Raw genomic sequence first — 26,853 nt, 5'->3', positions numbered from 1 at the left:
CCAAACTTCATGAATGTTTTTTGTGACCAACAAGTATGTGCTCCAATCACTCTATCACAAACAAATAAGAGTTGTAGAAATTATTGGAAATTCAAGACATTATGTTCTTTACAAGTGTATGTAAACTTTTGACCACGGCTGTATATATGTATGAAAGAACAATAACACGTAGGTTCCCAAGGTCATAGCGGGTGTTGTTGTTGTCTCACAGCCCCCACTGGAGGATTCTTTCTTAGAGTGGCTGAACCGAGTGTGCGTCATAGTTGGACTTTTCTTCTTTGCTTTGGCCATCCTCACCTTTCTGCTGTGTAGCTGGAATCCCAAAATCGACAACACGGCTCGTCTCCATCTGTGCCTCAACGTCTCCTTGTCGCACATCCTGCTGCTGTGGAACGACAGATATGTTGAGCATGAGGTACGCACAAACGCATTCGCATGTACAGTAGATCCTTCTGAGAGTCAGTGTCCTCTGCAGTGGACATCTTTGCATAAAGAGGATATTGCGTAACTCAGACAAAAATAAATAAATAGCCCCCGCAGAAATGTTTGCTGCAAAAAGATGTTTGTTCTCAGGAGGATCTTGAACACAGGTGTCAAAGTCAGGTGACATCATTTTAAATGGTCCGCCGATTAATTTCAAGTCGTCCGCCAATAGATTTATGTGATCCGCCACTTCATGTATGTGGTATGTCACTATATTTAAACGGACTACCATGTCATTTTATGTTGACCGCCACCTCATTTATGTGGTCTGCCATCTCATTTTAAGTGGTCTCCACATCATTTAAGTGGCCCACCATGTCGTGTATGTCGTCCACCACATCATTTTAAGTGGCCTGCCACTTTATTTTACATGGTCTGTCACGCCATTCATGGTTCGCCACATTATTTATGTGGCCTGCCACAGCTTTCTATGTAGACTGTCACCTCATTTATGTGGTTTGCCACATCATTTTATGTGGTCTGCCACCTCAATTATGTGGTTCCCCACATGATGTGGCCTTTTTCATTAGTTTATGTTAAATGCTACGGCGCCACCGCGTCATTTATGTGGCCAACCACCTCATTTATGTGGGCCACTATCTCATTTATGTCTTCTACTACCGCATTTTAAGTGGCCCGGCACCTCATTTATGTGGTTTGCCACATTATGTATGTAGCCTGCTACATCATTTTATGTTGACCGCTACCTCATTTATGTGGCCCACCATGTCATTTATGTCGTCCACCACATCATTTTAAGTGACCAGCCACCTCATTTATGTGGCCCACCATGTCATTTATGTCGTCCACCACATCATTTTAAGTGACCAGCCACCTCATTTATGTGGCCCACCATATCATTTGTGTCGTCCACCACATCATTTTAAGTGACCAGCTACCTCATTTGTGGCTCACCATGTCATTTATGTCGTCCACCACATCATTTTAAGTGACCAGCCACCTCATTTATGTGGCCCACCATGTCATTTATGTCGTCCACCACATCATTTTAAGTGACCAGCCACATCATTTAAGTGGCCCACCATGTCATTTATGTCATCCACCACGTAATTTCAAGTGACCAGCCACATCATTTGTGTGGCCCACCATGTCATTTATGTCGTCCACCACATCATTTTAAGTGACCAGCCACATCATTTAAGTGGCCCACCATATCATTTATGCCGTCCACCACATCATTTTAAGTGACCAGCCATCTCATTTACGTGGCCCACCATGTCATTTATGTCGTCCACCACGTCATTTTAAGTGACCAGCCACCTCATTTATGTGGCCCACCATGTTATTTATGTCGTCCACCACATCATTTTAAGTGACCAGCCACCTCATTTATGTGGCCCACCATGTCATTTATGTCGTCCACCACATCATTTTAAGTGACCAGCCACCTCATCTGTGTGGCCCACCATGTCATTTATGTCATCCACCACATCATTTTAAGTGACCAGCTACCTCATTTATGTGGCCCACCATGTCATTTATGTCGTCCACCACATCATTTTAAGTGACCAGCCACCTCATCTGTGTGGCCCACCATGTCATTTATGTCATCCACCACATCATTTTAAGTGACCAGCTACCTCATTTATGTGGCCCACCATGTCATTTATGTTGTCCACCACATAATTTTAACTGACCAGTCACCTCATTTATGTGGCCCACCATGTCATTTATGTCGTCCACCACATCATTTTAAGTGACCAGCCACATCATTTATGTGGTTCGCCACATTATTTTATGTTAAGCACCAACTCATTTAAGTGGCCCACCATATCATTTACGAAATCCACCATATCATGTATGTGGTCCGCCACTTCATTTATGTGGTTTGCCACATTACTTATGTGGCCTTCTTTATCATTTTATGTTGACCGCCATCTCATTTATGTGGTCCACCACAACATTTTTGTGGCCCACTGTCATTTATGTCATCCGCCATATCATTTATGTAGTCCACCACTTCATTTATGTGGTTTGCCACATTATTTATGTGGCTTTCTATATAAATGTATGTTTACCGCCACCTCATTTATGTGGTCCACCACAACATTTATGTGGTCCACCATGTCATTTATGTCGTCCGCCACATCATTTTAAGTGGCCTGCCACCTCAGTTATGTGGTTTGCCACATGTAATATGTGGCCTGTCACATTATTTCAAGTGACCCGACACATAATTTAATTGGCCCACCATATCATTTATTCGTCCACCACGTCATTTTAAGTGACCAGCCACCTCATTTATGTGGCCCACCATGTCATTTATGTCGTCCACCACATCATTTTAAGTGACCAGCCACATCATTTATGTGGTTCGCCACATTATTTTATGTTAAGCACCAACTCATTTAAGTGGCCCACCATGTCATTTATGAAATCCACCATATCATGTATGTGGTCCGCCACTTCATTTATGTGGTTTGCCACATTACTTATGTGGCCTTCTTTATCATTTTATGTTGACCGCCATCTCATTTATGTGGTCCACCACAACATTTTTGTGGCCCACTATGTCATACGCCATATCATTTATGTGGTCCAGCACTTCATTTATGTGGTTTGCCACATTATTTATGTGGCTTTCTATATAAATTTATGTTTACCACCACATCATTTATGTGGTCCACCACAACATTTATGTGGTCCACCATGCCATTTATGTGGTCCACCATGTCATTTTTGTTGTCCGCCACATCATTTTAAGTGGCCTGCCACCTCATTTATGTGGTTTGCCACATGTAATATGTGGTCTGTCACATTATTTAAAGTGACCCGACACATCATTTAATTGGCCCACCATGTGATGTATGTGGTCCACCACATTGTTTTACGTGGCCCACCACTTTATGTGGCCCACCATGTCATTTGTTGTCCACCACGGCATTTTAACTGGCCCTCCACGTCATTTTATGTGGTCTGCAAAATCATGTATGTGTTTCGCCATATTATTTACATGGCCCGCCACCTAATTTTATGTGGACAGCTACCTAATTTATGTGATCCGCCATCTCATTTATGTCATCCACCATATCATTTATGTCATCCGCCGTATCATTTATGTGGTCCACCACAACATTTATGTGGCCCACCATGTCATTTATGTGGCCCACCACCTCATTTATGTGGTTTGCCACATGTTTTATGTGGCCTGCCACATCATTTAATGTAGACTGCCACTTCATTTTATGTGGTCTATCATATTATTTAAAATGACCCGACATGTCATTTTAAGTGGCCCACCACATCATTTATGTGGTCTGTCACATTATTTAAATTGACCCCACACATCATTTATATGGCCCACCATGTCATGTGTGTGGTCCACCACATTGTTTTATGTGGCCCACCATGTCATTTATGTCATCCGCCGTATCATTTATGTGGTACGCCACTTCATTTATGTGGTCCACCACAACATTTATGTGGCCCAACATTGTCATTTATGTCATCCACCGTATCATTTATGTGGTCCGCCACAAAATTTATGTGGTCCACCACAACATTTATGTGACCCACCATGTCATTTAGGTGGTCCACCATGTCATTTAGGTCGTCCACCACCTCATTTATGTGGTTTGCCACATATTTTAGGTGGCCTGCCACATCATTTTATGTTGACCGCCACCTCATTTATGTGGTCTGTCACATTATTTAAAATGACCCCACACATCATTTATGTGGCCCACCATGTCATGTGTGTGGTCCACCACATTGTTTATGTGGCCCACCATAACATTTATGTGATCTGTCACATTATTTAAAATGACCCCACACATCATTTATGTGGCCCACCATGTCATTTGTTGTCCACCACATCATTTTATCTGGCCCTCCACGTCATTTTACGTGGTCTGCCAAATCATGTATGTATTTCGCCATATTATTTACGTGGCCCGCCACTTAATTTTATGTGGACAGCTACCTAATTTATGTGATCACCCATCTCATTTATGTCGTCCACCACGTCATTTTATGTGATCCGCCATCTCATTTATATTGGCCGCCAGATCATCGTGCGTGGCCTTTTAAATGGCTCTTCACATCATTCTATGTGGTCCGCCACATAAGTTTACTGTTTATTGAGGATCCCCATTAGCCGACGCACAAACGCCAGGCTAATCTTCCTGAGGTCCTTTTCAATAGTTAAAAGTAAAATAATAATACACAGATCCAGTTATAAAACATACACGAATCCAGTTACAAACAAAAGAAAGGAAAAAGGAAAAGAAAAAGAAAAATCTCTAAATAATAGAATAAAATAACAGTACACAGATCCAGTTACAGAACATACGCAGATCCTGCTACAATAAAAAAAAAGGAAAAAGGAAAAGAAAAAGAAAATTCTCAAAATAATAAAAAATAACAGTACACAGTAGGGGTGTGGGAAAAAAATCGATTCAAATTCGAATCGCGATTTTCACGTTATGCGATTCAGAATCGATTCTCATTTTTTAAAAAATCTATTTTTTTTCCTTCTATTTTTTATTTATTTTATTTTTTTTGATTAATCAATCCAACAAAACAATACACAGCAATGCCATAACAATGCAATCCAATTCCAAAACCAAACCCGACCCAGCAACACTCACAACTGCAATAAACAGAGCAATTGAGAGGAGACACAAACACGACACAGAACAAACCAAAAGTAGTGAAACAAAAATGAATATTATCAACAACAGTATCAATATTAGTTACAATTTCAACATAGCAGTGATTCAAGATACCTCATTGACATTATCATTAGACATTTATAAAAAATTAAAAAAAATGAACAATAGTGTCACAGTGGCTTACACTTGCATCGCATCTCATAAGCTTGACAACACACTGTGGCCAATATTTTCACAAAGATAAAATAAGTCATATTTTTGGTTCATTTAATAGTTTAAAAAAATTTACATTATTGCAATTAGTTGATAAAACATTGTCCTTTACAATTATAAAAGCTTTTTACAAAAATCTACTACTCTGCTTGCATGTCAGCAGACTGGGGTAGATCCTGCTGAAATCCTATGTATTGAATGAATAGAGAATCCTTTTGAATCGGGAAAATATCGTTTTTGAATCGAGAATCGGGTTGAATCGAAAAAAATCGATTTTGAATCAAATCGTGACCCCAAGAATCGATATTGAATCGAATCATGGGACACCCAAAGATTCGCAGCCCTAGTACACAGATCCAGTTACAGAACATACGCAAATCTAGTTACAATAAAAGAAAGGAAAAAGGAAAAGAAGAGAGAAAAAAAAAGTTCTCAAACTGATAACATGAAAGATTAACTCCTAAGTCTAAAAAGTGACTTCACATGTTTCTTAAATGCTTTTTTATTTTTTTATTTTTTACTGTGAATAGTCCTAATAGTTTATGTGGTCTGCCACATAATTTAAGCGTTCTGCCACATAATTTTAAGTGGGCAGCCAGATCATTTTATGAGGTTTTTTGGGTTATCAAAAAAAAACAAATAACTGCCTGTCACCTTGACTTACGATTTCAAAGCAAGTTATCCATCAAATGGTTAGTTTAAAAGATAATAATCAAAAACAGTTGCATATACAGACTGTCTATCAAGGCTATTATATTCATAAATTATTCATTTTTACAAATGGCCCTTTGAGGGCAGCCATAATTGCGACATGGCGAGTCTGACACCCTTCATCCAGAAAAAGCATCTTTCTTGAGGCCACTCCTGATGTCTCCACAGTTGGCCTGCACCGTCATAGCAGGACTTCTCCACTTCTTTATGATTGCCGGTTTCATGTGGATGCTGCTTGAGGCCCTGCAGCTCTACCTCTTGGTCCGAAAGCTCTCCAGGGTGCAGGTGATCCAGAGGGACGGACTTCCTAAGCTGTTGCTCTATCTGGTCGGCTACGGTGTCCCATTTGTGATCGTGGGTGTTTCCGCCCTGGTCTACTCGGACGGGTACGGAGTCACGGATTTCAAGGAGTGAGTGACATGAACAGCAGACTCCATCATGGTTAGTATTCATGTCTGAGAGGAGACGAGCTAATGTTCTGGTGAATTTCAGCTGCTTGCTGTCGCAAAGGCAGAACTTCCACTGGGCCTTGACAGGACCAGTCATAACTGTCCTTGCTGTGAGTGTGAAAATAACTTTGGTATGGAGATACAACTGCTGTGTGACTATGCTTTTTCCACCAGCTGAACGTCATCTTGTTCTTTGCAACTTTATGGTGTCTGAGACCCACTTTGGCCAACATGAGAAGTGATGTCTCTCAGTCCAGAGACACAAGGTGAATCTTGCTCTTTGGTTTAAATCTTGCGAAATTCCAAGAATTCACAAAATAAATAAAACAAATCCTTAGTGGGAATTATGGGCATAAACTACAAATCCCAAAACCAGTGAAGTTGGCACGTTGCGTAAATCGTAAATAAAAACAGAATACAATGATTTGCAAATCCTTTTCAACCTATATTCAATTGAATAGACTGCAAAGACAAGATACTTAATGTTCGAACTGGAAAACGTTGTTATTTTTTGCAAATATTAGCTCATTTGGAATTTGATGCCTGCAACATGTTTCAAAAAAGCTGGAATTTAGGGATTTCACCATCTATGGTCCGTAATATCATCAAAAGGTTCAGACAATCTGGAGAACTCACTGCACGTAAGCAATTATATTATGGACCTTCAAGGCGGTACTGCATCAAAACCCGACATCTATGTGTAAAGGATATCACCACATGGGCTCAGGAACACTTCAGAAAACCACTGTCAGTAACTACAGTTCGTTGCTGCATCTGTAAGTGCAAGTTAAAACTCTACTATGCAAAGCCGAAGCCATTTATCAACAACACCCAGAAACGCTGCCGGCTTTGCTGGGCCGGAGCTCATCTAAGATGGACTGATAGAAATTGTAAAAGTGTTCTGTGATCTGATGTGTCCACATTTCAAATTGTTTTTGGAAACTGTGGCCGTCGTGTCCTCTGGACCAAAGAGGAAAAAAAACATCCGGATTGTTATAGGCGCAAAGTTCAAAAGCCAGCATATGTGATGGTAATGGGGTCTATTAGTGCCCAAGGCATGTGTGACTTACACATCTGTGAAGGCACCATTAATGCTGAAAGGTACATACAGCACAAGCAACGTTATCATGGACGCCCCTGCTTATTTCAGCAAGACAATGCCAAGCCACGTGTTACAACAGCGTGGCTTTATAGTAAAAGAGTGGGGGTACTAGACTGGCCGGCCTGTAGTCCAGACTTGTCTCCCATTGAAAATGTGTGGTGCATTATGAAGCATAAAATACAACAACGGAGACTGTTGAACAACTTAAGCTGTACATCAAGCAAGAATGGGAAATAATGTCACCTCAAAAGCTTGAAAAAATTGGTCTCCTCAGTTACCAAACGTTTACTGAGTGTTAAAAGGAAAGGCCATGTAACACAGTGGTACAAATGCCCATGTGCCAACTTTTTTGCGATGCGTGTCATTAATGAATATAATGTAAAAGTATGTTTATTTATTTAGCTGTTTAATTACTTCTATATCTAATCAATATTTAATTATTTCACAATTTAATTATTTATTTCACGATTAAATAATTGCATGTTTAATTAATAATTTCTTGATTTAATGATGTCCCAATAATTAATGGATCATGATTTTCTTTCTCAATAAATGAACCAGTTTATGACTTTGATTGGTGAGTTTCACATATACAATACATTCATGAAGTGCTGACACACAGATTCATGGAATAAACAATAAAATTAAATAAATAAATAAACAATAACATAAATAATCACATCATGAAATAATTAATCAAATCATAAAACAATTTAATTGTGAAGTAATTAATTAAATAATCATTCAAATATAAATACATTTAAGTAATTTTATATGAAATTAATTAATGACACATTTATTTATGTAATTGCAATTTAAATTTATGAATGAAACATTTAAGTATTTATTTAAATATATACTTATTTAATTCTGTCCCATTTGACCCTGCATACTGTAAGTTTTATTTTGACATGCTTATTAACAAGTTAAGGAAAATAACAGGGTTCACTAGCACAATGCAACGTGTCTATTTAGTCCTACTTCTTATCCATGTACATCCATCCATCCATCCATCTTCTACCGCTTATTCCCTTTGGGGTCGCGGGGGGCGCTGGAGCCTATCTCAGCTACAATCGGGCGGAAGGCGGGGTACACCCTGGACAAGTCGCTACCTCATCGCAGGGCCAAGTACAGTATATTACTAATAATTCATTTTACATTTTGACACTCACACTAATTTGACGGCTTACATTTCGCTATTTAAATTTGGTCACTTCTTGTAAAAAGAAAGAACCCAGCTGTTGAAAAAATAAAACACCTCTATATAACTTGTGCAATGTTAAAGCGGGACTGCACTTTCATGGGGGGTATTTTGCCTATCATTCACAATCCCTATGTGTGATAAGAACACATATATTTATTTACAATTTTATCCATTCTAATTGGTAAAATATGGCAAGTACAATGTGGCTAACAATGCAGATAATGGGAGTAATCTATTGCGCCCATTAAGCCCTCTAAAAACATTTTTAAAAAGCCGACAATAGTCTATTTACATCTTGTGACCTGAATATTAACCCAGCGATATTGTGACTATTCGCATTCATGCAGTCAAAATATCATTAGCGGCGCCGTGATCACATTGGGCTAACTCGCTTATTGACATATTGAGTTGGTGAGCTGGTGCATCGCTTATGAGTTGGTGAAAGTTAATTCTAGATCATAAATCAGGCCTCTCACCTGGATAGTAGAGGGTTCTGCTTAATTCCTCTTTGGGGTTATGGACGGCTGAGTAGCGCTTTATAGCAGCAGGCCGGCCTCCAGGGCCCCAAATCCCCCCACCCCCTCTGTTGCGAGTTGTTGTGATTATATGTATCATGTTTTTGTGTGCTATCCTATGTGAGGTTTTTTCCTTGGACTCAGTCTGGACCCCTCCCGTGGGTCCAGCCTTATACTGATATTTTTTTTACTCTTCGCCCCTTTTCCAATATCACCTTTTTCCCACCTTTTTTTAAGGAGCGCTGTAAGTGGCTGATCCGTTGGCGGTGCCGTCTTGTCCCCCTGTAACGTATCTCTCCTCTTAGTGGGACTGTGCCGAAAAATAAATTTTAGTTCTTATATGTCTTGTACATGTTAAAGAATGGACAATAATAAAGCAACTTAAATCTTGAATCTTGAACCGAGAAGTTGGTCAACTCTGATATCCAACTTCTACCCGGAGATGGCGAGAAAGAAAGGAACTATACGCTCGTTTGGGGCACTTTTTTTTTGTCATCCCAGTGAGAGCAGACATTGTACAGTAAGTGATTGTTTTATTGTGTTCCAAGTTTTTATTTCTTGTTAAGCACTTAACAATTAATTCAATTCGTATTCAAAAATACGTAAATATTACATGTTTTGAATGTGCCTGTTACTACATTACATATATACAGTACTTATCATTAAGTATACATGTAATTAAATATACATCACATATAACTATATCGGGGCGGCGTGGCTGGGTTGTTAGGGCGGCCATGCCAGCAATTTGAGGGTTCCAGGTTCGATCCCCGCCTACACCATCCTGGTCACTGCCGTTGTGTCCATGGGCAAGATACTTTACCCCCCTTCTCCCAGTGCCACACTGGTTTAAATGTAACTTAGCTAATGGGTTTCACTATGTAAAGCACTTTGAGTCACTAGAGAAAAGCGCTATATAAATATAATTCACTTCACTTACAAAGTGTGTATAAAACAATAATGGAGGGTTTTGGATGCATTTTAGAGCACCTTATAAACGAGAGTGACTCCGTTGTTAGCTGACTTTTGTTAGCCTTTATTTATGAGTTAGAATGCATAAAAAAGGGAAACATATACATATATATATATATACATATCTTATATATACATGTCTTTTCAGAGACAAACATATATATATATATATATATATATATATATATATATATATATATATATATATATATATACATACACATACATATATATATATATATATATATATATATATATACATACACATTAGAGATGCGCGGTTTGCGGGCACAACCGCGGAGTCCGCGGATTATCCGCGGATCGGGCGGATGAATTTAAAAAAAATTAGATTTTATCCGCGGGTCGGGTCGGGTCCGGTGGTTGAAATAAAAAAATAAAAAGATTTTAAATAGATTCAGGCGGGTGGCAGTTAAACCAATTCGGAAATATATATACATAGTTAAATGTTTTTACCCACATACGAAAAACGAGCAGGCACCTGCTGCACATGCCACAACAGAAGAAAAAAAAGAAAAGAGATGGACACTTTTACGGAGCGGAGAAGGGACGCCTCGCCGGGGTCCGGGACCGAGGCCCCTTCCCCCGAGAGGGCTCCACCGGGAGCCGTAGCTGAGGCGATCCGCGAGAAGGGCCCGACACACGTCCAGGGTCACCACCGCGCCCACCGCACCGACACCCCGCCTCGTCCGCCTTCGCCGCGGCCGGCGTCACGCGCAGCAGGTAAGCAGCTTACCTGCCCGCCACCCCCGTGGCCGGGGGCTCGTAACAGGGGTCACTCCGCGCGCTCCGCCCGCGCAGCTTACCTGCCCGGCACCCCCATTGCCGGGGGCGCGTAACAGGGGTCACTCCGTGCGCAGTGCGCTCACAAAAGGGGTGGGGCTCACCCTGGTTGATATAGACAGCAGCTGGACGGTGGCCATGGAAGTCGGAACCCGCTAAGGAGTGTGTAACAACCCACCTGCCGAATCAACTAGCCCTGAAAATGGATGGCGCTGGAGCGTCGGGCTCATACGCGGCCGTCGCCGGCAGCGAGACGCGCTTGGAGGTGCGCTCAGCGCGGCTCCCATATGATTGCGCACTGGTGTGCGTCTGGGTCGTGACAGCGTGGCACGCGAATGTCTGCAATGCATTGGATCAGTCTCCTTTCTTTAACAGGCAAAAGCTTTATAACCTCACTAATGCCTTGCATCGTCTATATTAGATATATAACAACGGGCGGGTGCGGGCGGATGCGGTTCTGATCAAATGTTACATCGGGTGGATGGCGGATGGTTGACGACTTTCTGATGCGGTTGCGGATGAAATAATTGCCTATCCGCGCATCTCTAATACACATATATATATATATATATATATATATATATATATATATATATATACATACACATACACATATACATATATATATATATATATATATATATATATATATATATATATATATATATATATATATATATATATATATATATATATATATGTTTGTCTCTGAAAAGAATTGTCAATGATGGGCAAATTTCCCCAAAAGTACAGTTCCTCTAAGGAAAATTATGGAATAAAAAAGAAGACACAAATAAAACTAAGAATTCAATTAGCAAAATAGAAATACAGGACAGTGGTCCCTTGATTATCGCAGGGCTTACGTTTCAGGTCCGACTATGGTAAGTACAATTATGCGAAGTATGGACGCAATGTTTTTTTTATGATTTTTTCCATTTTTAGTCCACTCAGCTTTCACACACTCTTACAAACACTTCCTATGCTCTTAGAACACTTAAAAACTATAAGTAATGGTAACATGAAATTTAAATGGGTACCTACTGCTACTTTAAAGTATGTGAGGCACTAAGACCATAGCACATGAACACTGTGCATTGTTAATAATTCATTTCAAATTATAATAAGGAGAAGCTTAAATAAAATAAAATACAATTATATTGAAATAAATTAAGGCTGCAGATTATCTTAATATACATATTTTTTTTTTGCTTTAATTCAAATATTTCTGTCTGAAATTACCAATAAAACGTGCAGTTTATTACGACATTTTCAGTGACTGAAAAATTGTAAATGTTTTTTTTTTTTTTTTTGCAGGTTGATTGTTTTTAAGATTGTGGCCCAGTTTGTCATACTGGGCTGTGCGTGGATTATTGGTCTATATCAGAGCAACCTTTTCTTCCAAGTCCTTTTTATCATACTCAATTCCCAGCAAGGGACCGTCCTCTATATAGTCCACTGTGTGCTCAACAAAGAGGTAAGACGACTTCTCTTGTTGTCATGTCTGGGATCATGTTTTGTTTAAGTTATGTTCTGTTTGGCTTTTGGACTGTTTTTAGTTCCTGCTTTTTCACTCCCTTGTCTTGTTTCCATGGTTACCGATTAGTTTCACCTGTTCCATGTTTGGACTCACACACCTGTCACCAATCATGTCACTGTTATTTAAAGCCTGTCTTTTTCTGTTGGTCGGCCTGGCGACATTAACTCTGTTATCCCTGTTACTCCATTGATTATGTGTTCCATGCCATAGTTCCATGCTTTTCAAGTAAGTGTTTGTTTATTCATGTCACAGTTAGCAAGTGTTATTTATTTCATGTTCATAGTTTTTGCCCAAGTGCTAGTTTTGTTTTCTTAGCCAAGTTTGTACTTACGCCTTGTGCGCACCTTTAGTTTGTTCTTTTTGTTATAGTAAAATTAAATGATGTTTTTACCTTCACGCCACGTCCACTCCAATATTTGCATCTCGGGAAAACAAAACCCTCACAGTCTACGCCTTGACAGAATGTCGCCAGCCCGACCAACAGAAAAAGACAGGCTTTAAATAACAGTGACATGATTGGTGACAGGTGTGTGAGTCCAAACGTGGAACAGGTGAAACTAATGGGTAACCATAGAAACAAGACAAGGGAGTGAAAAATCAGGAACTAAAAAGAGTCCAAAAACCAAACAGAACATAACTTAAACAAAACATGATCCCAGACATGACAGTTGTCCTTTAATCATTTCTGTCTGCTATGGGTAGTTAAATGTGTTTAAAATGGCATGATGTATTAGAATAGGGTGATTTTATTTCAACATATGTTGTAGGTCAGGGAGGAGTACATGAAATGGTTGACATGTTCATTCAGCAGGAAGCAAGAAGAAAGTTCCGCAGTGAGTATAACCAGTTTGTTTACATTCGGTAATCCTGCACAATCTGAATGCAATGTTCTATAATCTGGTTTTGTGCATGTGTGACAGTTAGGGATGTCCCGATCCAGGTTTTTGCACTTCTGATCCGATACCGATATTGTTTTTGCACTTCCGATCCGATACCGATACTGACCGATACCGATACTGACCGATAATGGCCTATCCAAGCATGTATTCAAGTTTAAAGTTATTTAGCCTACTTAGTTGTCAGAATCATGTTGAAAAGGGTTTTAGTACTCTTGATAACAACTAGCCAGCTGAATTAGGTGAGTTTGAATAATACACAATGGTTGGTAACAAGAAACTGACCTGTTTATTCAAGGATAAACACAAAATAGACAAAATTATACATCCATCCATCCATCCATCTTCTTCCGCTTATCCGAGGTCGGGTCGCGGGGGCAGCAGCCTAAGCAGGGAAGCCCAGACTTCCCTCTCCCCAGCCACTTCGTCCAGCTCCTCCCGGGGGATCCCGAGGCGTTCCCAGGCCAGCCGGGAGACATAGTCTTCCCAACGTGTCCTGGGTCTTCCTCGTGGCCTCCTACCGGTCGGACATGCCCTAAACACCTCCTTAGGGAGGCGCTCGGGTGGCATCCTGACCAGATGCCCGAACCACCTCATCTGGCTCCTCTCGATGCGGAGGAGCAGCGGCTTTACTTTGAGCTCCCCCCGGATGACAGAGCTTCTCACCCTATCTCTAAGGGAGAGCCCCGCCACCCGGCGGAGGAAACTCATTTCGGCCGCTTGTACCCGTGATCTTGTCCTTTCGGTCATAACCCAAAGCTCATGACCATAGGTGAGGATGGGAACGTAGATCGACCGGTAAATTGAGAGCTTTGCCTTCCGGCTCAGCTCCTTCTTCACCACAACGGATCGATACAGCGTCCGCATTACTGAAGACGCCGCACCGATCCGCCTGTCGATCTCACGATCCACTCTTCCCTCACTCGTGAACAAGACTCCGAGGTACTTGAACTCCTCCACTTGGGGCAAGATCTCCTCCCCAACCCGGAGATGGCACTCCACCCTTTTCCGGGCGAGAACCATGGACTCGGACTTGGAGGTGCTGATTCTCATCCCAGTCGCTTCACACTCAGCTGCGAACCGATCCAGTGAGAGCTGAAGATCCTGGCCAGATGAAGTCATCAGGACCAAATCATCTGCAAAAAGCAGAGACCTAATCCTGCAGCCACCAAACCGGATCCCCTCAACGCCTTGACTGCGCCTAGAAATTCTGTCCATAAAAGTTATGAACAGAATCGGTGACAAAGGGCAGCCTTGGCGGAGTCCAACCCTCACCGGAAACGTGTCCGACTTACTGCCGGCAATGCGAACCAAGCTCTGACACTGATCATACAGGGAGCGGACCGCCACAATCAGACAGTCCGAAACCCCATACTCTCTGAGCACTCCCCACAGGACTTCCCGAGGGACACGGTCGAATGCCTTCTCCAAGTCCACAAAGCACATGTAGACTGGTTGGGCAAACTCCCATGCACCCTCAAGGACCCTGCCGAGAGTATAGAGCTGGTCCACAGTTCCACGACCAGGACGAAAACCACACTGTTCCTCCTGAATCCGAGGTTCGACTATCCGGCGTAGCCTCCTCTCCAGTACACCTGAATAGACCTTACCGGGAAGGCTGAGGAGTGTGATCCCACGATAGTTAGAACACACCCTCCGGTTCCCCTTTTTAAAGAGAGGAACCACCACCCCGGTCTGCCAATCCAGAGGTACTGCCCCCGATGTCCACGCGATGCTGCAGAGTCTTGTCAACCAAGACAGCCCTACAGCATCCAGAGCCTTAAGGAACTCCGGGCGGATCTCATCCACCCCCGGGGCCTTGCCACCGAGGAGCTTTTTAACTACCTCAGCAACCTCAGCCCCAGAAATAGGAGAGCCCACCACAGATTCCTCAGGCACTGCTTCCTCATAGGAAGACGTGTTGGTGGGATTGAGGAGGTCTTCGAAGTATTCCCTCCACCGATCCACAACTTCCGCAGTCGAGGTCAGCAGAACACCATCCGCACCATACACGGTGTTGGTAGTGCACTGCTTCCCCTTCCTGAGGCGGTGGATGGTGGTCCAGAATCGCTTCGAAGCCGTCCGGAAGTCGTTTTCCATGGCTTCCCCGAACTCCTCCCATGTCCGAGTTTTTGCCTCCGCGACCGCTGAAGCCGCACACCGCTTGGCCTGTCGGTACCTGTCCGCTGCCTCAGGAGTCCCATGAGCCAAAAGAACCCGATAGGACTCCTTCTTCAGCTTGACGGCATCCCTCACCGCCGGTGTCCACCAACGGGTTCTAGGATTACCGCCACGACAGGCACCAACTACCTTGCGGCCACAGCTCCAATCAGCCGCCTCGACAATAGAGGTGCGGAACATGGTCCACTCGGACTCAATGTCCAGCACCTCCCTCGTGACATGTTCAAAGTTCTTCCGGAGGTGGGAATTGAAACTCTCTCTGACAGGAGACTCTGCCAGACGTTCCCAGCAAACCCTCACAATGCGTTTGGGCCTGCCAGGTCTGTCCGGCATCCTCCCCCACCATCGCAGCCAACTCACCACCAGGTGGTGATCGGTAGAAAGCTCCGCCCCTCTCTTCACCCGAGTGTCCAAAACATGAGGCCGCAAATCCGATGACACAACTACAAAGTCGATCATAGAACTGCGGCCTAGGGTGTCCTGGTGCCAAGTGCACATATGGACACCCTTATGCTTGAACATGGTGTTCGTTATGGACAATCCGTGACGGGCACAAAAGTCCAATAACAAAACACCACTTGGGTTCAGATCCGGGCGGCCATTCTTCCCAATCACGCCTCTCCAGGTTTCACTGTCGTTGCCAATATGAGCGTTGAAGTCCCCCAGTAGAACGAGGGAATCACCCGGGGGAGCACTCTCAAGTACTCCCTCGAGTGAATCCAAAAAGGGTGGGTACTCTGAGTTGCTGTTTGGCGCGTAAGCGCAAACAACAGTCAGGACCCGTCCCCCCACCCGAAGGCGGAGGGAAGCTACCCTCTCGTCCACCGGGTTGAACTCCAACATGCAGGCTCTGAGCCGGGGGGCAACAAGAATTGCCACCCCAGCCCGTCGCCTCTCACTGCTGGCAACGCCAGAGTGGAAGAGAGTCCAGCCCCTCTCGAGAGAACTGGTTCCAGAGCCCTTGCTGTGCGTCGAGGTGAGTCCGACTATATCCAACCGGAACTTCTCTATCTCGCGCACTAGCTCAGGTTCCTTCCCCCCCAGCGAGGTGACGTTCCACGTCCCAAGAGCTAGCTTCTGTAGCCGAGGATCGGACCGCCAAGTGCCCTGCCTTCGGCTACCGCCCAGCTCACATTGCACCCGACCTCTATGGCCCCTGCTATGGGTGGTGAGCCCATTGGAGGGGGGACCCACGTTGCCTCTTCGGGCTGTGCCCGGCCGGGCCCCATGGGGACAGGCCCGGCCACCAGGCGCTCGCCATCGTGCCCCAACCCCAAAATTATACATGACAAACAGAAATGGCATCATTGAAACAAGGGCTGGGCGATATGGCCTTTTTTTAATATTGCGATATTTTAAGGCCATATTGCGATACACGATATATATCTCGATATTTTGTCTTAGCCTTGAATGAACACTTGATGCATATAATCACAGCAGTATGATGATTCTATGTGTTTTGATTGATTGATTGAGACTTTTATTAGTAGGTTGCACAGTGAAGTACATATTCCGTACAATTGACCACTAAATGGTAACACCCGAATAAGTTTTTACACTTGTTTAAGTCGGGGTCCACTTAAATTGATTCATGATACAGATATATACTATCAGATATATACTATCATCATAATACAGTCATCACACAAGATAATCACATTGAATTATTTACATTATTTATAATCCAGGGTGTGGAGGGGGGCGCCGGATGTAAGTGTCAAAAAGACAGCCAAAAGAGTTTGATATGAGAATAAATCTAAAGTTAAAATATAGGGTAGAAATGCATCCATTTGCAGGAAATGTAGTCTTGATTTTCAAAATGTTCTTTTAAGGCTTGCATGTCTACATTAAAACATTCTTCTTCATACTGCATTAATATATGCTACTTTTAAACTTTCATGCAGAGAAGGAAATCACAACTAAAAAAATCAAAAAAATGTTCATACGGTGTTGATCTGGAAATGTTTGCCTCTGCATTTTGATGGTGTGGACGTGTGGCACCGAACGGACATAAGCGTCTCGACAGACGTTATAATATTTGAACAATGATGACGAAAACTGTTTTCTCTGTCGTGTCCGTGTGTCGAAAATTGTTATGCGCTTATTTTTTTATTTGATTTTGTGCATGTGACGTATGACGTGACAGTATGTGACGTGTGTAAGAAGGTGCGCTTGCTGTCTGTGAGAAGCACAGACACAGAAAAGAGTGAGAAGAGCATGTCATGTAATGCCAGCAGCTAAAAGCAACTGCGTTAGAATCCACAGACCTGTGGATGTGTTGAAGGTGTGCTGGAAAATGCGGAACGGAAATTATAGGGAGCAGCAGAAAAGTGGAATGTACTATTTAAATAGGTGCGTTGGAAAACACAGAGCGGAGTTTTGTTTTTTTAACTGGATCTGGATCGGCATTTTCCCATGCCTTGCCGATACGCATTTTTTGCAAATATCGGCGGCCGATCCGATCAAAATATCGGATGGGGACATCCCTAGTGACAGTAGTGTTGCCTTGTTGTGATCGAAATATGCGTAAAACAAAGAAGAATGTTGTTCTTTCAACAGAAAGATGCACAGTCAGTGTCCGAGGACCTCGACAACGACGAGGATGAAGCCAGTGTGAGAAAATGAGGAATTTAAATAAAGATAATGTAAACACTTCAAACCATTAGTCATTACAACTAATGCTATTGTTGTGGATGTCATGTCACCAGCCCTCCTCAAGGGACAGTACGATAGAAATTCAACTTTTGAGTAGTCAGTGTAGGTTTACCTGACACCTGAAACGTGACGAATTGGGGGGTGCACTATAGACTCTAGCTGCCAGACGGCAGTAGAGTGTTGAATATCTTAAAATGTGTTTTGTAGCAATTCCAACTTTGACCACAGCATCAATCAATACGTTTTCATAACATGGTCACTACTGCCTAGTTTCTCTTGTTATATTCTTATTTTACTGTTATATTTTTGTTGTCATTGTTGCTTTTTATTTTTATTCTTATTGTAATATTTTTGTATTTTGTTTCCATTTATACACCCATTATTTACTTTTTACTTTTTAAATTCAATCTCAATTCTGTACACTGCTGCTGGAATTTTGATTTTCCTGAGGGAACTCTCCTGAAGGAATCAATAAAGTACTATCTATCTATCTATCTATCAGTTGCTATGTAGAGTGGCACTTTCAATCATTTTCAGCAGACTGCATTGCAAAATGATTACCAACACCCCCCTGCCCCCCCTCTTCCTCTCACGCGAGATCCACCTAAGAATGAGGTCACGTGAATACCTTCTCTACTGTCGATAGATAGATAAATAGATATTCACATTTCCAGCAGCTTGTAAGGGTTAAAAACACACAGGGGTGTGCAAGGTTTAAATTAAAATAAAATAAAATAAAATGGAAAATAATTAAAAAATAATAAATTAAAATAAAATAAAATAAAATAAAATAAAAATGACGCACTACGCTGAGATGAGAGCAAGATGTCCAACCTTTCCGCTACCGTGGGGCCCACTCAAATATTAACACTGAATTATTAATCTTACTCTTGATTTTAATGGTATGAATAATTATATCGAACCTACTTACTAGGATTCATCAAGGCTTAGGTCAGGCTGGTTAAAAAAAAATACACTGCAAAAGAAGGCACTCATAAAAACCCGATAAAACATACATTTACATACAATTATGCGGTGTGAAAATATTTACATTCGAACTACATTAATAATACATAATAATATGTTTCCTAAATAAATTGTCAATAAAATCAGAGTGCAAGTGAAAAGACAGCGTCACCACTTTACTCATATTTTTTGCGCTAAAGAAACTTTTCTAGGACTTTAGCTGCAGACCTCTTCCGTTTGCTTGATACTATCATTACTGCCACAAGTGGTGGACAAGTGTATTACAACTGAGTAACATATCTTTGGTGTCCATCTAAGGCAGTGTTTTTCAACCTTTTCTGAGCCAAGGCACATTTTATTCATTGAAAAAATCCCGAGACACACCACCAGCAGAAATCATTGACAAATTAAACTCAGCAGCCGATATTGACAATAAAAAGTCATTTTCGCAATTGTTGGATATTAATTCAAACCATAACATACCATGCTTCACTATAACTCTTGTCTCAAAGTAAGTGTACTGTCACGACCTGTCACATCACGTTGTGACTTACTTTGAGGTTTTTGACGTTTTCTTGTGTGTCATGTTTTAGTTCTTGTCTTGCGCTCCTATTTCGGTGGCTTTTCCTGTTTTGTTGGTATTTTCCTGTAGAAGTTCCATGTCTTACTTGAGCGCTATTACCCGCATCTGACTATTTAAGTTGTGCGGACGCTATCCTTCTTTGTGGGGTCGTTGTTGATTGTCATGTCATGTACGGATGTACTTTGTGGACGCCGTCTGCTCGACACGCTGTAAGTCTTTGCTGTCGTCCAGCATTCTGTTTTTGTTTACTTTGCAGCCATTTAAATTTTAGTTGTGTTTTGCATAGCCATACCAAAGCTTCAATGCCTTTTCTTAGCTGCACTCGCCTTTTGTTTATTTTTGGTTTAAGCGTTAGATACCTTTTTACCTACATGCTGCCTCCCGCATATTGTGATCACGACAAACCATGTTCCCGACATCTACAAAGCAATTAGCTACCTGCTGCCACCTACTGATATGGAAGAGTATTACACGGCTACTCTGCCGAGCTCTAGACAGCACTGACACTCAACAACGGCACATTATTTGCGGATTTGAAAAAAATATTTTTAACCCAATTAGGTGAAATTACATAATCGCCCACGGCACACCAGACTGTATCTCACGGCACACTAGTGTGCCGCGGCACAGTAGTTGAAAAACACTGATCTAAGGGGCGCTCGCAGTCCAACTAAGGGCCCTGGCTCTTTGGTAAAAAACATGTTTCATTTCTCTAGTATTGTCTCCTATTATATACTATAATAGAAAAGCTGAAATGTAAGGGGTGTACTCACTTTCAGAGGGGGGGGGGGGGGGGGGGGGGGGTCACCCACGGGGGGGGGGGGGGGGGGGGGTCACCCACATAGTTTCTCATAGTCATTCACATCGACGTCCCACTGGGTTGTGAGTTTTTCCTTGTCCTTATGTGGGCTCTGTACCGCGGATGTCGTTGTGGCTTGTGCAGCCCTTTAAGACACTTGTGATTTAGGGCTATATAAATAAACATTGATTGATTGACTTTACATTTGTATTTCTATGTGAACCAAAGTTGTATCCAATAAACATTCTAACAACCTGTTATACTGAATTTGTACTTTTCACACTTTCATAGCTTGATTCATGCTACAGATAAACAATATGGCTTGTCAGTCAGTACCAAAGACAGTAGAAAACAAATGGAAAGTCACCCCTCCTCGATGATTTGTTTGACTGTGTTTGTGGAAGAGAAACTCAAAGGTAAACAGTGTTGTGCTTACATAAGATCCTCAAGCATGTCTTACTTTGCAAGACAAATTGAAAACAAAACACTGTGTCACGCACTGTCACTCAAAGCATTTCCCTACCATGGAATTTGTGCTAAATTAGTTTAGCAAAGCAAGTAAAACCATGATTCTGTTTTGAAATGAGACTGACATATATCCATCCATCCATTTTCTACCGCTTATTCCCTTTGGGGTCGCGGGGGGCGCTGGAGCCTATCTCAGCTACAATCGGGCGGAAGGCGGGGTACACCCTGGACAAGTCGCCACCTCATCGACTGACATATATAAATAAAATAAATGCTAGGCAAACATTTGTCTAAAATTCTGAGGACCTTGCGGCTATATTTCCTTTCGTAATAAAATATTTGTATAGTATAAGATGTGTCAGGTTTATGAAAATAATAGACATACAGTCGTGGCCAAAAGTTTACATACACTTGAAAATAACATGATGTCATGTCTGTCTTGAGTTTCCAATAATTTCTAAAAATCTTATTTTTTTGTGATAGAGTGATTGGAGCACATACTTGTTGGTCACAAAAACATTCATGAAGTTTGGTTCTTTTATGAATTTATTATGGGTCTACTGAAAATGTGACCAAATCTGCTGGGTCAAAAGTATACATACAGCAATGTTAATATTTGGTTACATGTCCCTTGGCAAGTTTCACTGCAATAAGGCACTTTTGGTAGCCATCCACAAGCTTCTGGCAAGCTTCTGGTTGAATTTGTGACCACTCCTCTTGACAAAATTGGTGCAGTTCAGCTAAATTTGTTGGTTTTCTGACATGGACTTGTTTCTTTAGCATTGTCCACACCGAGGACTTACTTTGCTACTATGGCAGTGGCATTAACAGACGGTGTAGTATGGACTAGAATAACATAACATTTACAATTTTCAGTAAATGATAAATGATAAATGGGTTGTACTTGTATAGCGCTTTTCTACCTTCAAGGTACTCAAAGCGCTTTGACACTACTTCCACATTTACCCATTCACACACACATTCACACACTGATGGCGGGAGCTGCCATGCAAGGCACTAACCAGCAGCCATCAGGAGCAAGGGTGAAGTGTCTTGCTCAGGACACAACGGACATGACGAGGTTGGTACTAGGTGGGGATTGAACCAGGGACCCTCGGGTTGCGCACGGCCACTCTCCCACTGCGCCACGCCGTCCCTAAAAAGGAAAAGGAAAATGCACATTCAATAAAACAATAAATCAATTGATTAAGTAAAAATATAAAGAAACACAAGATAATATAATAATAATAATATATAATATTTGTAAATGATAACTGTTAAAGAAATACACTGGTACCTCAACTTAAAGGGGAACTGCACTTTTTGTTTGAATTTTCCTATCGTTCAAAAACATGACGACAGATGTATTTTTTTGGATGCATTCCAACTCGTAAATAAATGTAAATAAAAGTCCGCTTACAGTGGAGCCAATGGGAGGTCATCTATTCCGGCCATAAAACCCAATAAAAAAAACATCCAATAAGTGCCAACAATACTACATTTACATTTCTTGACTTGAGTATTAACTATGTATCGGTGATATTGTTATTATAAGCGCTAACACAGGCAAACTATGGCACTTGTGTGCCAATGTTGACATAATCGATTTATCGGCTGCTTTCTCGTTTCCTTGCACGTCAAACTGTATAGTAGATCGTAAATCATGCCTCACCTGTATAGTAGAAGGACGAGGATGTAGTCCGACAAGTTGGTACACGTTGACAGCCAATTTAGACCTAAAATGGCGAGAACGACACGAAAAGATGCTTGGTTGGTTGGGAATATTTGAACATCCTAGCAGTCGGCATCCTAATGACAGCAGACCTTGTACAGTAGGTAATGTTTTATTATGTTTGTTGGCTCTCATGAAGTCTGTAGTCAGCAGTAATCAGTGATATTGTTAAAAAAGCGAACGTTGCGATGATTTTTTGAAATTAATGAGCCGCTTATGCTTAAAATGATCAAAATACGTAAATTATAGATGTGCAGGTTACTACATTACAAACATAATTACAACATGTATATAACACCTTAATAGGTGTTTGAATGTTTTTTGTAGGACTATATCTGCAGAATAGAGCAATTCACACTTTTATTGACATTTATTTAATATTTAGAATGCATTAAAAATACATTTACATCCTTAGTCATGTCTTTCATCATGATTGTGAACGATAGGCAATATTTCCAAAAAAGTGTACGAGTATTTTGAGATAAACGCTGTCTTTCTGCTAAATGTTATGCTTTAAGTTGCAAGCAAAAATTTGAATGACAAGCCTCCCCGCCAATAGTTGGGGTAGAAAATGCCACTTTGTTTTCTAACCAAGGGAAGGAAGGAAGTGAGTGTGAAGGACAGTGCTGAGGAGAACATGTGGATGGTATTTGTTAAATTAAAGAAAGAAATCATCAAGAACACAACAGAGCGAACTTGGCGAAGCACTTGGAGCGTATCACTGCTACTCTGCACCACACCAAGGCAGAACGAGTCTAACGCCAGCCAAAGATGTTAAGATAATATCCAAACGGTTGACATTTATCCATGAAAATTATGGAGAAGCTGCTGATGGTGTGTTTGACGGTGAAGCAGCTGGAAGGAGATACCGTAGCAGTCCACTCTCAGATTAAATACCGTAAATTATTATTACATTACTTCATAAAACTACTGTAGTTGTTAGTAGTACAATCTATTTTATTGTTTTTATACAATATTTCTTATCAAAAAGTAATTTTTTCTGTTTAAAAAGCATGTTACATGTTAAAATTGTGCTGTTTTGGGTGTACTAAGCAACAATTAAATATTTCCAAATAATTTCAATGACGTATTAGTGTTTTTAGTTAAGAGCTCCTTCACAGAAACAACTGCGCTCGTAATTGAGGTACTACTGTATTGTGTACCATTTGTTCAAAGGTATACCTACATGTAACACATGTTCACATATGTACAGTGAACTGTAACTGGCATTTAAAACAGAATAGGATTTATTTATTGTCTCTACAAAGAGAACTAGAGGATACATTGAAACATATTTTCAATAAATTGGCACAGAGAAAATTATAGTCAAACAGTATTAACACTGTTATAATATTACATCTCTAATGCAGGTCAAGATACTGCATCATAATAATATGGCTTAAATATCACTTGTTTAAAGAAAAGCTAAACAAATACAGCCATACAGCAATAGATGATATCTGTCTATTACCTGACCACTTCTATGTTAGCTACCTCTCTTTGTTTATAATGTCTATTTACTGCTGGATCTATTTTATGCTGCTTTTTCATGTTTTATTTGTATTTTTTATTTATTTTTTGCTGCAGCTGTAACATATACTGTAATATTGTACATGGTAATTGGGATTTGTTATATATTGCATAAATTATATGAAAATATAATATAACATAATAATATAATATATCAGTATATATTATATACTGTATATATAATATGTAAATATTATTTATATGTTATATTTTATATTGCTACTATGGTACATTTTTAGTCTACTTAATACCTGCATTATTCTTTCCATCCTTACCCTTTCCATCCTTTGAAACTGAGCTACCGTGTGGAACAATTTCCCTTGTGGATCATTAAAGTTAGTCTAAGTCCAAGTCTAAGTCTAAATTATTTACAATTATTTTTAATGGGGCTGCAGCGTGGTCTTATCATTAGCATGCTGGTCTCACAGTGATTGAAGGTTCAAATCCCTGTGTAGGGATTACTTGTTCTTGATTCATTTGGGATTGTAAATTGTCCATAAGCATGAGTGGAAGTTTGTCTATATGTCCTGCAATGGGCTGCCAACCCACGGGTGCCGCGTTTTGCCTGAAGTCAGCCGTGATAGCCTTACTGAGGACAAGCCCTATAAAAAAATAGATGGACCGTATTGACTTCATATCTTGTAACATTGCAACTTTTTGCCCCTGAAGCGTTTTATTGTATTTTCAGTGGAGCCCTAATTTCAGTTTTTTCATATGTTGCCGGCCAATAAAAAAAGTACTTGCAGGCCACAAATGGTCCCTAGGTGGATTTTGTGGCCACCAGAGCAAGCAAGCGCTTGAAAGTAAGGTGACCCACTTTCCTTTTTTTTTTTTTTGTCCTGTCCAGCTTCTCAGGCAAATCATTTTGTTGATGTAGATGCCCATATCGGCTGTACAAAATCACTTTACAAAAGAGAAGTGTGGGATGATTCTCTTGTTGCTTTATTTGTATTTGACTTTATTAAATTGATTTATAATATTATTTGGTGTGGAGAGAAAGAGAAAAAAAGGAAGACAGAGGGGGAAATTGCAGGGACAAGAGGGGGATAAGACAGAGAGACAACAACATCAAACACAACAATAGAACAACATCAGCAAATAGGATATGTACAAATATGATGGTAAAAAAGATAGCAAAGAAGCAGTTAGTGAAATAAATATTAATAATACAGAAATGACAATGACCATTATTACACTACAAATGGAGCAATACAAATACCAATAGAAATAGCACTGTTGATAATGAATACTAACAATAATGACCTCTATTATCAACAATACAATTGTTTCAAATGCAACAATACATAAATGCAATAATAACTTGAAACACAAAAGAAAGCAGATCATTGGCGAGGAAGAAGGAGAAGCAAACTGTATTAACCTTGTAGATTGTTATAGTAACAATAGGTTAAGCTTTGTCAGTGTACCATGTGTTACCCAGTTTCCCCTAGGGCAACAACGTTAATATATGTTTGTTTGATGAAACGTGATTATATGCATGAGTGTATGTATTAGTGTTGTCCCGATACCAATATTTATTATTTCGATACTTTTCTTAATAAAGGGGACCACAAAAAATTGCATTATTGGCTATATTTTAACAAAAAAAATCTTACGGTATATTAAATACTGGATATGTTTCTTACTGCAATTTTGTCCTTAAATAAAATAGTGAACATACAAGACAACTTGTCTTTTAGAAGAAAGTAAACAAACAAAGGCTCCTAATTTAGCTGCTGACATATGCAGTAACATATTGTGTCATTTTCCATTCTATTATTTTGTCAAAATTACTAAGGACAAGTGGTAGAAAATGAATTATTAATCTACTTGTTTATTTACTGTTAATATCTGCTTACTTTCTCTCTTAACATGTTCTATCTACACTACACTGTTAAAATGTAATAATCACTTATTCTTCTGTTGTTTGATACTTTACATTAGTTTTGGATGATACCACGAATTGGGGTATCAATCCGATACCAAGTCGTTACAGGATCATACATTGGTCATATTCAAAGTCCGATACTTTTCAGAGGCGGTATAATACCAAAAATGATTAATTAATATCGCTGTACTATACTAATACTGGTATACCGTACAACCCTACTTGTATATGTACAGTATGTGTATATGTATGTTTGTACAGTGAATGTATATGTACAGTGTGTGTATATGTATGTTTGTACAGGTGACACACTTTCCAAGCAAGCTCGATGCTAATTTACATTGGATATGCGATATTGATTAGCAATGGCGATTTTATATGGCGGTTTCAACACCTCCACATTTGGCAATCAAAAATAAAACTAAAACTAAGATGCATGTTGCAATCATATAGGTAGTGTTTAAAAAAGTAAAATGCTTACTGTATAAACACAGAATGCATACTTGCAAGTTTAGTATATAAAACATGCAAATG

General features: G+C 40.6%; 2 protein-coding genes across 2 annotated transcripts in view; one reads left to right on the top strand and one right to left on the bottom strand.

Moving 5' to 3' along the window:
* The window catches only part of LOC133615130 (uncharacterized), a 44,942-nt gene extending 26,619 nt beyond the window's left edge, over positions 1–18,323 (top strand). Inside the window, exons 16-22 of the mRNA XM_061973491.1 lie at positions 212–415; positions 6,210–6,451; positions 6,534–6,600; positions 6,665–6,756; positions 12,399–12,558; positions 13,389–13,454; positions 18,258–18,323. Coding sequence (XP_061829475.1) covers positions 212–415; positions 6,210–6,451; positions 6,534–6,600; positions 6,665–6,756; positions 12,399–12,558; positions 13,389–13,454; positions 18,258–18,323 — 897 coding nt within the window. The remainder of the gene's footprint in view (positions 1–211; positions 416–6,209; positions 6,452–6,533; positions 6,601–6,664; positions 6,757–12,398; positions 12,559–13,388; positions 13,455–18,257) is intronic.
* LOC133615477 (ubiquitin carboxyl-terminal hydrolase 37-like) overlaps positions 1–26,853 on the bottom strand; it is a 107,796-nt gene that overhangs the window by 63,900 nt on the left and 17,043 nt on the right. Inside the window, exons 2-3 of the mRNA XM_061974094.2 lie at positions 22,842–22,905; positions 298–385 (exon numbers count right to left, since the gene is read on the bottom strand). The gene's annotated coding sequence lies outside the window, so the exon portion shown is untranslated. The remainder of the gene's footprint in view (positions 1–297; positions 386–22,841; positions 22,906–26,853) is intronic.

Source organism: Nerophis lumbriciformis, linkage group LG22 (assembly GCF_033978685.3).
Source record: "Nerophis lumbriciformis linkage group LG22, RoL_Nlum_v2.1, whole genome shotgun sequence".
Taxonomy (NCBI): domain Eukaryota; kingdom Metazoa; phylum Chordata; class Actinopteri; order Syngnathiformes; family Syngnathidae; genus Nerophis; species Nerophis lumbriciformis.
Note: the sequence above shows the minus strand (reverse complement) of the source record. Positions and strands in the feature narration are given on the sequence as shown.